Source organism: Sinocyclocheilus grahami, unplaced genomic scaffold (assembly GCF_001515645.1).
Source record: "Sinocyclocheilus grahami isolate Dianchi unplaced genomic scaffold, SAMN03320097.WGS_v1.1 scaffold611.1, whole genome shotgun sequence".
NCBI classification, from domain to species: domain Eukaryota; kingdom Metazoa; phylum Chordata; class Actinopteri; order Cypriniformes; family Cyprinidae; genus Sinocyclocheilus; species Sinocyclocheilus grahami.
Genome location: NW_015505790.1, coordinates 371,988 through 384,976, shown reverse-complemented (window position 1 = coordinate 384,976; position 12,989 = coordinate 371,988). Strand labels below are relative to the sequence as shown.

The window sequence follows — 12,989 nt, the reverse complement described above, 5'->3', positions numbered from 1 at the left end:
TCACTGTGAGATTGAAGCATAATTTAATAGTATCTCTTCTAACTCAACTCAATGGAGATGCTGGAGAAGAGCTCATACACTTTGCATCTTGAAGGTCATGGGAAGAAGTTAGATTGTCCATTAGGCCAATGACAGCAATACTGAGCTTCAACTGATATGTGACAATCAATCGTTGTGCTCTGCTTTTTCTTTTGCTATTATAAAAGAGTGGAAATGAATCATTCTAATCTTTAAAAACTGCAGCATTAAAAGTAAACAAACTGAAGCTATCAAACAGTATGAAACATAGCCAGCCTTGAAAACTGTATTTCTGATCATTGAGAAACTAAGAGTAAAACAACCCATGTCTATGAAAACCTTAAAAAGTTGAAAAACACCACAATGATCAACCTGATCAGTACTAACTACAAACTGTTGAACAATAAGATAGGGTTTGCTTTCAAAATCATAATACTTTTAGCTAAAATACAGAAACAATTCAATTCGATGGGAGATTGGTGCAGGTGAGGGTTTTTCATTTGGTTGGCCCCTCGACGATGGAGTCGACAGAGAAGGTTCCAGACTCTGAGCTGCTCTCACACTCCAGCTTGTTCTCAGGGTTGATCATTGAGCTGATGGACACTGCGTCTTGAGCTCCATCAGAGAAAACTGAAATGAGATGGATCATGACACAAACTATTTTTTTGTGTTTAGACTTTTTGTGCCAGAGCATAATCTGATTATAGCATCTGTGATACATGAAACCTGAAGCATGCATGTAACACGAGCGTTTTGGTTCCTGACATCTTCACATTTACTGAAAGTACAATGGTGCCAAAGAGTATTTGGACACTTAAACCTCACATAATGTTTGAATGTCTTTGGATTAGAAACAAAATATCAAGCCAAGCAGCATTTATCTGAATGTTAAAGTTTAAACAACAATAAACAATAGACACAATAGAACAACAAGCACAATACACCTGTGCTTACTCTGACAGGAAACTAGTGTGAACTTGAGGGCAAAGCTGCATTTATTTGATTGAAACCGTAATATTGCTAAATTATTACAATTGAATGTATTTTAATATACTAAGTAACAATATATTACTGCGATGGCTGAATTGTCAGCAGCCAATACTCATATGCTGATTTAATGTTCAATAAACAACATTACGCTCAACATTATAATTGAAAATAGTTGTGCTGCTTAATATTTTGTGGAAAATGTTCTCAATTCTTCAACAAAAATAAAATTCAGAAGAACAGCTTTTATTTTGAACAAAAATCTTTTATAGCAATGTATAAGTCTTTACTGTCACTTTTGATCAATTTAATGCATCCATGCTGAATAAATGTACTAATTGCTTTAAAACAAACCTTACAAACCCCACATTTTTGCACTGTAATGTACATCCAATATCAACTATTTTGAAAGCAGATGGTTAAAATAATTGTAAAAATGGCTCAGAAATTATACATATATTTAAGTCTCCAAACATGTTGGGAGCCATTGTATTTAAAAGCTACTTTTATCAGCTTAAAAGTTACCATTTTGAATTCTGCCAACAAAAAATATCTGAAAAAGCTGAATCTTTGATCAGAACACAATGTTAGTGTAGAAAGAGTAATGTTGAAGCATTTCTTATCTTGAGATTATCAGCTTCTCCAGTTAAACCAAACAGCATCAATTAACTGTATGAGCAGTGCTGTCAGCTCTCCACATGACAACAGAGTAAAGACAGTGCTGCCTTTTAGGAATCACACACTGCAGTGTTCTGGCTACTTTAGCAAACTCACTCAAGCTGAAGATATGCGTATTGAGCAAGACCGACTGCTGCGTGAGCACACGGATATTGAGCAAATAGCGCAGGAAAGGCTGTACTGTCCTGACTTTCTCATGTGCCGGTGTGCACAACGAAAAACAGCATCGTATTAATGTAAATATAAAATACACATACACTCTGGCTGGCATTAAATAAACGTTGATAGTTACTGGGTTACACTGGATTACAATCATCTGCTTAAATAAATGACTATGTAAATGTAAAACCGAAACACTAGCAGCATAAACGTTATAGTTCCCTATAAAAAAGCATGGTGGTTTGTGCATTGAGCCAGGTCACCGCTCATCTCAGTATGCATATGATTCTAATACATTACAGTCTCTACCGAGTCTATCAAAGCTACGAGTGTCAGGGGGGCGACACTCGCAAATCCTGTTCATGTGCTTTCCTGACCTTCATAACCTGACTGTGCCTATCATCCCTTCCTGCCCTCCCTCTTTTTCATCTGCCTCTCCTTCTCTGCGCTGCTCTGGCGTGGAGGTAATTAAGGGGTGCTGGCGAAAAGGAGTAATTTTTCTCCTCATTAACTTCCTGATTGGTTTCAGGCTACAAACTTTGCGCTCCGCCCGCAGTTTGTCACCAATTCCAAACTGGCCAATCGTTAATACTAATGTTTGTGTAGCTAAACTGCGCTGGCGCTCTCTGTACAACAATAATACATGGAGTGAGGGGAGAAAGAGGAGGGGCTGGAATTAGCCGTGGCTGTGTTAATTCTGAGGGAGTTCATCAGGGGGAAATCTATGGTGTAATTAAAGGGAAGATCTCGCGGGTGAGTGGACAGGTCGTTTGTAGGGACGGTAAATCAGCTGTGGGGCTGCTTGGCAAGCGGACATGTTCTGTGTCATGGCTTCGTTGCCTTTGATTATCATTGCATTAGCGCTTAATATAAAAACTAAAGTCAGATCGGCCATAAACACTCTGTAATACAGACAATCAGGCCTTTAAATATGCAGATAAAACCAAATAATAATGAAACAAGTAAATGGATTTCCTTGACTTGTAAATACAGCATATTCATTATTGTATTATGACTTTGAAGAAATATCTCTCAAACTAATTTATTTTTTGACACCATCCTGCTGAAAAATAAATAAATAAAATAAACAGGCTAACCTAGTTTGCTGGTCTCTCAGGATGGTTTTTAGAGGGGTTTTAGGTACTTTACAGCTGGCCGCTTAGACCATTTTAAACCAGCTAAAACCAGCTTCAACTTAAGTGTTTCAGCAGGGAATATATTCAATAAAAATAACAGTTATTATAAAACCTCCACAAAGTTGCCAAACAAGACATTTTCTACACATTGGCAGTAACACAAGAATTACCAAAAAATAAATAAAAATCACGTCTGTCAAGTCTAAACAGTATTGAAACAAGAGAGGATTTACTTTTATGTACGCCCAAAAAGAGCTTATTCTCCCATCTGAACTTTTGCCCTATTCACCCATGTTCGACTGACTATCTTAGATTTCCAAACTATTAAACAGTCTTTGTGTAGTTTAACAAAAGGAAGCTTTTTTAAAAAAAGAAAAAGAAAAAAAAAAAGAGCATGAAAAGGGGAGGGGAAACAGTGAAAGAAACTCAATCATTTCTGGCAGTTTGGAAAAAGTGAACAAAAGCCCAGATGTGAGAGAAGATGGTAATTCAGGGTTGATCTGTTGTGGATAAGCTCTTTCCTCTGCAACTCATATACTGCCAGCGCTGGGCCATGAGGGTCCATAATGCCTGCACTTAGATAAACACACAGAGTTGCACAGAGATAACACACACAGGCGCACACACACAGGCGCTCACACACACACACACACACAGGCATACATACATGCTCAAACGTGTATAAAGATGCACCCATACACACGTGCTTACAGTGATTAAAAATTTAAATAATAGTTCACTGTATCATTCTAAAACTCAGTTGTATCAGTATGAAAATAAGTCTAAACTGAGAGTTAAGATATTATAGGCTAATATTAGCAGTAGGTAGGTAGTTGCCATAATGCCATATCAGCAGCTAAGGCTATTTTGCATCTTGCACCAATTACGTAACAGATGTATAAATACAACACAATAAAAAACACAAAAGGTGTTTAAAATTCAAAAACAACTTCTGGATCATTAAACAAGTTCTAAAGAAAACTTACTATAGAAAAAATGTCAACTACTTGTATTAAAAGCAAAGTTGTCCAACAAGACATGTTTAAGATAAAAGGGGGGCTGATATTAGAGACTTTTTAATTTAGCAATATTATTAGATATTGGATATTTAAATGAACATATGCTCATTCATTCATACTCTTGCATTTTACAATTAATTGTTTAAAAACGCTAATAACAGACTGTTAAAGTTAATCTTTAGGCAATCTAAATCTTTCATACTGCAAACATCAAATATTATGATGAATATAAACCAACTGACTTTAGTTTTTTCTTATTTTGACAAAATAGTATAGAAGTGTAATAGCAGTCATTTAGCGGTTAATAGCCATAAAGTTATCATTTTTTTGGTGAGAAATGTAATAACAATGGCATAAGTAACCATTTGCCATTCACATGAACCAAACCCCTAACCTTGCCTGGTGGACTTGGGTGTGCTTCATTCGTGCGTTCTCAAATTTGGAAAACCACTTTTATAATAACCTAACAGACCAAACTCTGGTTGGCACCAAAAGCTATGAGCACTCTCAGAAACAAACACTCACATCTGTATGACATGACTTGGCTGAAGATGTGCTGGAGGGAGATGGAGCTCCCTCAAGGAATGACATGCACGTCTCTCTCAATCATTAGAGTCGTGGCAGGACTTAATGGCGCAGAAAACACAGGCCTACAGCAAGGCAGCGGCACTTTAAACAGCTGCGGACTCCTCAAAGAGTGAAGAGCCGTGGCTGCTGCAGAGACGGATGTTGTTCTTGGAGTGGAGCTCTCACTCATAATCACATTGGCACTGGAGTTTGAAGCACTCAAGGGAGGTGAACGCCAAGGCATTTAACACTTAATGACAAATAAAATTCAAATTTATGTATATTTCAGAGGACCTTCAGATTATTTTTTATACTGATGAACTGATCAGTGTGCACTGTGTATTAGATAATGCAACTCAATAAAAAAAAGGTGATATATAGGTGGCACATCTATAGTATTATAACGAAATCCAACTAGATTTTGAAGAAAATGCAAGTGGTGTAGCTGTTTTATTTATCTTATTCATACAGATAAAAAGAGAGAAATCTATCATGTAAATGTTTCTTGTGTGAACTTTATTAAAGAGTCCTGAAAAGAAAAACGGTTTCTGAAAAATATTAAGCAACACAACTGTTTTTCATACTAATCTTTCTTGAGTAGAATACCAAATCGATTAATGAAAGATCATGTAACACTGAAGACTGGAGTTATGGCTGCTGAAAATTCAGCTCACATGTGAGTACATCGGACACTTTAGTCCCCATTATCGGTCTATTAGAGATCTGCATGAGTGGCCTGCAACGTCTGACAGGAGGCATCATGCCAGGGTCAGAGGCTAATTAAACACATAAGCACCTCAAGACCTGTATTGTTCCCCAATCTGTCCCCAGACTCAAAGTGTCTCTGAGAGAATTGGCAGGCCCTCCTCCCTGTTAAATCACTGGCACTGATACAGTGCTCTGCCGTCCCTGTAAAATGACCTGTCCGTCTCTCCCGGCCTGCGCTCTGTTCCGTCGAAACATTATGGATATACTATAATGACTTGAGACATAGGATCGATGATTTGAGGGATTTTGTGTCATTATCTTTAAAGGAGAGAAAATAATGACAAGTGCAGAATAAGCGTTGCAGGCATCAGTTAGCACAGCTGGGAGGGAGACTGAAGCCCCCCTGGGTGAAATAAATGACTTAATAGATTCAGTTGAATTAACTTATGGGTTAATTACGCTCTGGGTTAAGGTTGAATATGACCATACTTAGAAAACATTCTGGTCAACAACGACTACCACAAAAAAACATTCTTAGAAATCTGTGTGGAAAAGAAACCATGGTCAAACTTTATTTTATGTTCAATTTTCGCTATTAACAAACCATTAATTATGACTTTTGCCTCAAACTCCTAATTTTCTGCTTGTTAATAGTCAGCAAGGTAGTTTAGGTTAAGTTTAGGTATTTTTATTTTATGTTTAGGTAACTTTATAAGTACTAATAAACAGCCAATATGTTAATAATAGGCATGCTAATAAGCAACTAGTTGTGAGAATTGGTCCCTATACTAAAGTGTTACTAAAACCAGTAGCAATTAAGTAAAGACACAAAATATGCCTGCCTTTTAACAATTTAGACAAGGTTCAACAACTAAAGATTCCCATAAAATAAAGCTCTCTGCACTATGACAGCATGTTTTCATCAAGTTGAGTAAAATTAAAAAATATTTTATTTGTTGATAAAAACATCAAATAAATACTAAAACATCTAGGAAATAAGCCAGTATTAAGTTATTTCCATTTGTAAGTTATTTCTAATATGGTGTCTGATTTATTATGATCAATTATGAAAACAGTATTTTTGTGAAAACCATGATACATTTTTCAGGACTCTTTGGGAAATAGAAAGTTCCAAAGAAAAGCACTTCTTTGAAATATAAATGTTTTGTATCATTATACTCTCAACTGTCAATCTTAATCAAGCTAATGCATCTTTGCTGAATGTCTTAAAAAAAAAGTCCCCATAAACTTTTGAACACTAGTATATAAACTGAGATTCTAGGATCTCTTTCACACAGACAGTCTCTTGAGGAGGACAGTGTGCTAAAGAGAGCAGAACCTTTAGCAGCAGTCATTACCCATTTTATCTCCTCAGTGCCTCGGGCAAGTGTTAATGGAAATGTTGTACAACACATTACAACAGTGCTTGAGCCTGGAGCAGCCAATTACACTGGTATTTAACCGATCCATAGAGAGAAAAGTCTGAGCATTTAGCATCAGCACTGGAGAAGGGAAGACAGCATGACACGGAGGAGTTACTGACGGTGCGGTTAAATAACACTCCAGCCAGAGATTTTGCCTGCAGGCCACTGATTCACCCTATGATTTACTTGAAAGGAACACGTCAGGCTTTACAGATTCCTTTCAAATTGTTTGGAAGGCATTATGTGGCACATTAGCCATCCTTGTCATCTGTACTACTAACATGCTTATGGTCAGGATTACAAAAGCTATCAAGTGCTTGCTTTGTTTTGTGAGTGTGTAGGTGGTGAAAAAGGGAAAACTTTTCTCCTACTGATCTGCGATAGAAAAACTGGCAATTGTGAGCAGGTAAATAGTACAACATTATAACCTGTCATCCAACTGACATCATACAGCAATTAACCATCTTTCCTTTAAAATCAGCAATACATTTAGTGTATGCAATACTCTTGCCCTTCCTATAAACCTAGCCAGGTTAGTGAAACTGTGTAACAACCAAATAAAGGGACACAAGTAACAGAACTTAACCCTGAGGGCACAGGCTGTGCCGGAGTTCTATGCATGTTCCAAAGAGAAATAATGCAAAGAGGATGGATTAAACGTAAAAAAAATAAAATAAAATAAAAAAAGGCTCCACGGCTTCTCTGTCAGATGAGATGTTACACCTCTTCCTGCTCAAGCTCTACCTCTCAATTGTGCTTGAAGCTGGTAGAGAATCATTATTGACCTTTGTTATTTTGCATCGAAAGAATGAACAGGCTCTTTGATGGCTCCTATGAGATTTTGTGTTTTCCTGGAACTTTTAATGGGGGGTCTGCCACCTCTGAAAACAATATCACATTCGGACTTAGAAGAATTACATGCATTAAATTTGTGGTTTGTAAACAGCATCAGACTGATCAATATGTGTCACAAGCACATTAAATATGATTTCCACAAGTATCGATGTGACTTGAATGTGTAATTGGTTACCGGCAAACAAATATTTGTATTCAAATAAAAGCGTTACTGATTGACAGCAACAAAAAAATGAGAATCTCTAACAAAAAAGTACTGATCTATGAGATGATAATGCCATGGCACTATTTAAAATGTGCAATGGTCTTGAATGAGCATCATGCTACATCTACAGGGTTCTAGAAGGTATTTCAAAGAATAGCATGGCATTAAGCTTGATAAACCAAATAAAACACTATTACCCATCCAAAAAAAGAAAACACTTTATTTTAAGGTGACGTAGTTACATATGTTAAATGTACTCACTGTAGTACTGTAATCAACTAACCCTAAACTTCAGCTGACAATAATTTAATTAATATTAATCAGTATTTATTTGTGTAATTACACTGTAAAAACATCAACTTAAAGTGTAACTAAAGAATGCAATAATGCATTACTTTTAAATAAAGCTTTGCACTACAAAACACTGCTTTTACAATTTATTCTGAAAGCCACATACAATATTATCTTTAAATATTATTGTTTACAAACGAAAAGCCACCGTCTCTCTCTAAAGCTGTAAACTTTGCCCAGTCTGCAAACAAAACTAACTTTGAATCCTCCAATAATAAACAACGACAGAAAGAAAAAACAGAGCACGAGAGAAAATGGTAAAACCCATAGACTGTCTCGTATAACACTGAAATTCCTACATAACTCACAGCGGGCACATCATCTCACGGGCTGGGTGGCTGCCGCGGGTGGGGGCGGATGCAGGCGGAGGTAAGGCTACCCTGGTGGGTGATGGAGTGCAGTGTCACCTCCGGCCCAGGCAATTTATGGCAGAGCGCTGCTGACGAGCTCCCAGCAGTAAAGAGCACACAGGGGCGTATTTCACAGCGAGCTGAGCTTTATGAAGAACACTTCGACGCCCCGGCAGGCCGCCGCTTGTGACGGATGGAGAAAGACGCATGACAAGCTTCATCATTGTTTGTAAATCTTAACTTGTTCCCGCTCACTAACCCCAGAGGCAATTTTCCAGAGACAGCTGTGGGGGCCGCTCGGAAAGGACAGCGCCGCACTCCTGAAGGTTATTTGGCCTCATATTTGGCCAACTGATTACCCCAGTGCTAGGGAAAATAAATACACGCCGCACAAGCACTGGAGGCACAGATAGAGTACAGAGGACTCAAGAGACAAGTCATCTGAAAACCACACTGCACTGTATCTCACTGTAATGTCACTTTAAAAATAATGAAACTCGAATGCATGCCATTTACTGAGTTGCCTCTTTTTAAATATCTCCTAACAGTACAATGGTTACTTAGAACACAACAATTATGGGAACAAAATCCAGAGTGTGACAGCTAGTGGTCGACCGATATATCAAATATCATCATCGGCCGATAAGTTTTTCTGTTTGGCTGATGTGTTCGAGGCGGGACTTTTATTTTGACGGCGCTGAGGACGGCAGTGCCTGAGCACACAGTGCTCACATTCTCCCTCTTGTTCGCTGTCGTTGTTCAGTTCTGTCTAATATGGATAGAAGTCTATCTAATAATCAGAAAGAACTGATAAACAAAGGAATTAAATTGTATACAAAAAGTATTATAACAATTGCTAACAAAATAATATTATTAGCAATAGAATGGCAAACATTATAATACTTTCTCGTTTGCCGTCAGCATTCAGCAAATACGCATTTATATCATTTAAACAAATCTTTGAAAGACTAATGAACATTTAATCTCATAAACCTTGCAGACTTAGTTGAATCTAGTTGAGATCTTGTGAAGTGTGCATTTGTATCCTGCATGATCGCGTGTTCTCCTGCGTGACGGTCGGTCCGTGCGAATTGAATGCTGACAGGAGGAGAGTTCTGCTTGACTGGAGATGCAGGATCGACAAACTTTAAACTAGTGATTTCAAATTATGCTGCACTTTATGCATTTGCCCACTGTCATATTCATGTCATTTTCATTGTGTGCTGTATGTAAAATGAGTGTTACCTAGGTTTGGGTCCCGAAACCAGGTACCAATATGGCACCGGTACCTATGTAACCGGTATGTACTACAACCGAATCCGAACGAATCGGTGCCTCATTTCGGTGCCATGCCTGAGCGATCGATTTAAATATTTGTCCTCTGGTTCTCCGAAACAGACGTAAGAAACATCATCGTGGCACCGCACGTGAAAAATAATTTCCCGACTGAGAAAATGCACGTGAACTCAAGTCGGAAAGGTTTAATAATACAAATCCAACCAGAGTGTCCATGTTGTTTTCACATTCCAACTTAAAAGCACAACTCTGGAAATGAGAGCATTCGAGGAGCACGTGAATGCAGTAATTACACTTGCTCTGATGGCAGCAGGTAGACTTCCGTTAACTAAGCTAAACATGCTTAAATTAAAATGCCTAAAGCTAAACCTCCCTTGTATTCACATTTCTAAACCTGTTGTCCAACAAAAGAGAAAACTTTAACCTTTTTACTCCACAACACCAGTCAAATGCTTCCTTTTGTGATCTGATGAGGCTTCTTGTCAGAATGAAGCAGAAAATATGTTCCATATACTACTTTAAAAAGAATACATCGATTAGCAAAAGATTATAAATTATGGTGAGCCATACGTCCTCTTTTCTCCGGACAAAAATGCGTCCAGCCGGGATTTCTTAATTGCCCAAAATGTCCGGATTCGGCTGTTTTCTTAATCTCGCTCCCGCTGAATCTCTGACCATTGCCGCCTGCTCCCGCAACATGTTTCGCTCCCGCGATTTTCGTGTCCACTCTTTTAAACATTCTAATATTGTGTATAATTTTGGCGCATCAGGGAGCCGCTCTCAGGATGCGGTGTATTTAAATATTTTTGAATGAGCGTTTGCGCGGTTTACTTTCACTTTCGATTTCGCGATCACACGCACTCTGTGTAAAGGGAGCATTTCTTACAAGATCAGATATTTGTCAATGAGCTCAGAATCTGTTGAGCAGCAAATACTACAGCATGGTCTTGTCAGTCATCTCTCCTTATTCTCGACCTGTGATCAGTCAAAGCTGACTCCAGTAGCTCTTGTTGAATGCAGTGTTGCCAAGTTTGCGTTTTTTCCACAGAATTGGGCTACTTTTAAACTGTTGCCATGGGTTGATTTTCCCAAGTGGGTTAAAGGTTTGAAATATTGCATAAATTACATTTGACTGAAATGCTTGCATTGAAACAAATGACCTGCCCAGCTCAATCCAAGCAGCTGAGTCCTTAATATTTTCAAGAAATGGCTGAAAACACATCCCTTTCATCTTCATTTGACCCTCTAACTCTTGCACTCTCTGTTCTAATGCTACTTCTAATTTTGTTTTTTAATTAAAAAAATTTGTCTGCTTGTTTTTTTTTATGAAATATTTTCAATTCAAAAACTTTAATATTTGCACAAAAAGAAGTATTTCAAACACTCAACTATGTTATTAAGTTAATTTAGAGAAAAAGCATGTCATTAAATATCTTTGTTGGACAACAGGTTTGCAAACAGGCTCATACACATGCAAAACTGTATCACACACGTGCTACTGTACTACATTAATTCAGACCGATTTTTTTGTGCACTGTACAGCCTTAACCAAACCAGTTACAGATTGTAAAATGAGCTCGAGCTCCTCATTTAGCGATACTCCTCAATTGCACGTCTGCCAGTCGCACACAGAAATGTGTCAACAACTAGACTTTATCGTTATTATCGTGGGAAGACTAATTCTTATCGTGGAGAGAATTTTTACCGGTATATCGCAAACGATAAGATACCGCCCATCCCTAGGGTTAATTCACCCAAAAATTAAAATTCTGTCATTAATTACTCACTCTCATGTCGTTCCGAAGTCGCAAGACCTTTGTTCATCTTTGGAACACAAATTAAGATATTTTTGTTGAAATCTAAGAGCTTTCTGACCCTGCATAGACAGCAAGGGTCCTACCACTGTCAAGGCACAGAAACACTGTAAGTACTTTGTTAAAATAGTCCATGTGACATCAGTGGTTCAACTGTAATTTTACAAAGCTACGAGAATAGTTGACTATATAATAATGACTTTATTCAACAATTTCTTCTCTCCCGGGACAGTCATCCGCCACTATCATGCGTGTTCTGCACACTACTTTAATATGCTTTATACAGAGGCATGATGAAAAAAAATTACTACATAAACTTTTCTTAAGACTGAAGAAATACATTCATAAAATCTCCCACCCCCAATTTTATCGCGATTAGTTTAACATCTCAACCGAAATTAATGTTTTGTTTTTTTTCAATTTTAAACTGGCTCAGGGTGCACCATTATATACTGTACATATTTAATTAATATTTTTTTTTATCTTAACACGTTAACTTTAACATTGCTAAAACAATGGTAACATAACTCATAAGTCAGAGTCCCTAGTGGATCCCCAGACCCCAAAAACCCTGCATTAGGGTGCTGTATAAAGGTACAGGAAACAAATAATAGACCACAAACTCCTCACTGGGCTCCGAGTAAGTTTGTTTTGGAGATGGGACCACCCAGCTTGGCGTCTTTTGCGTGTAATGGAACATAACACCCCCTGCAGTGATAGTGGGGGTGACAGACACCCTTATGTTGAAACCACTGGAAATCAGCATGTAAAAATCATTAACAGCCAGGGCAGGTGGCCAGCTTGGAGGTATACAGGAATGGTGGATCACAGAAAGACTATAATCATACTAAAACATCCTTCAACACTTTTTTGTTCAAAATGGTGCACAGTAAGCCATTACTGTTTTTAAAATCTACAAATAATTTTACACACTGTCAGTTCAAACTGTATAGCTTTACAAAGTGTAAGGCACCGGAAAAATCTGAAAATACAATTTATGATTTCTATGTTCTAAGACTGGAGCGCTTAGCACATGGTCCTTGTCTCTTTAAATCTGAAGTCACCAGAACAAATGACTCTCATAAAAGTTTTACCTTTGAATTTATTTATTTTTATAAATTTTACAGCGCCCTTGACTCAAGAGTATGAACCTCCCTCAGATGTACTTGCTCACACTGTTGAGAATCTCTGGATAAAAGTTTATGGCCCTAAGAGCATGTGTGTGTGTGTGGGACTGACCTGCTGCTTTGGGTTCAGGGCAGGTGCTGGGTGGCACACATGCAGTTGTGCCAAGCCCCTGACTCAGGTAAGATGAATAGTAGGAGTGTGTTCGGTACTGGGGGGACATGTTATGGCGACCATTTCCACTGGGCATCTGATTCAAAGGGATGTGATTCTGGGAGAGGTGGAGGAAAAAAAAAA

General features: G+C 38.0%; 1 protein-coding gene across 1 annotated transcript in view; it reads right to left on the bottom strand.

Annotated features, from left to right (window-relative positions):
- Positions 1-434: 434 nt before the first annotated feature.
- LOC107557603 (doublesex- and mab-3-related transcription factor 1-like) overlaps positions 435-12,989 on the bottom strand; it is a 27,455-nt gene continuing 14,900 nt past the window's right edge. The window contains exon 6 of the mRNA XM_016241082.1: positions 435-648. Coding sequence (XP_016096568.1) covers positions 515-648 — 134 coding nt within the window. The 3' untranslated portion in view covers positions 435-514. The remainder of the gene's footprint in view (positions 649-12,989) is intronic.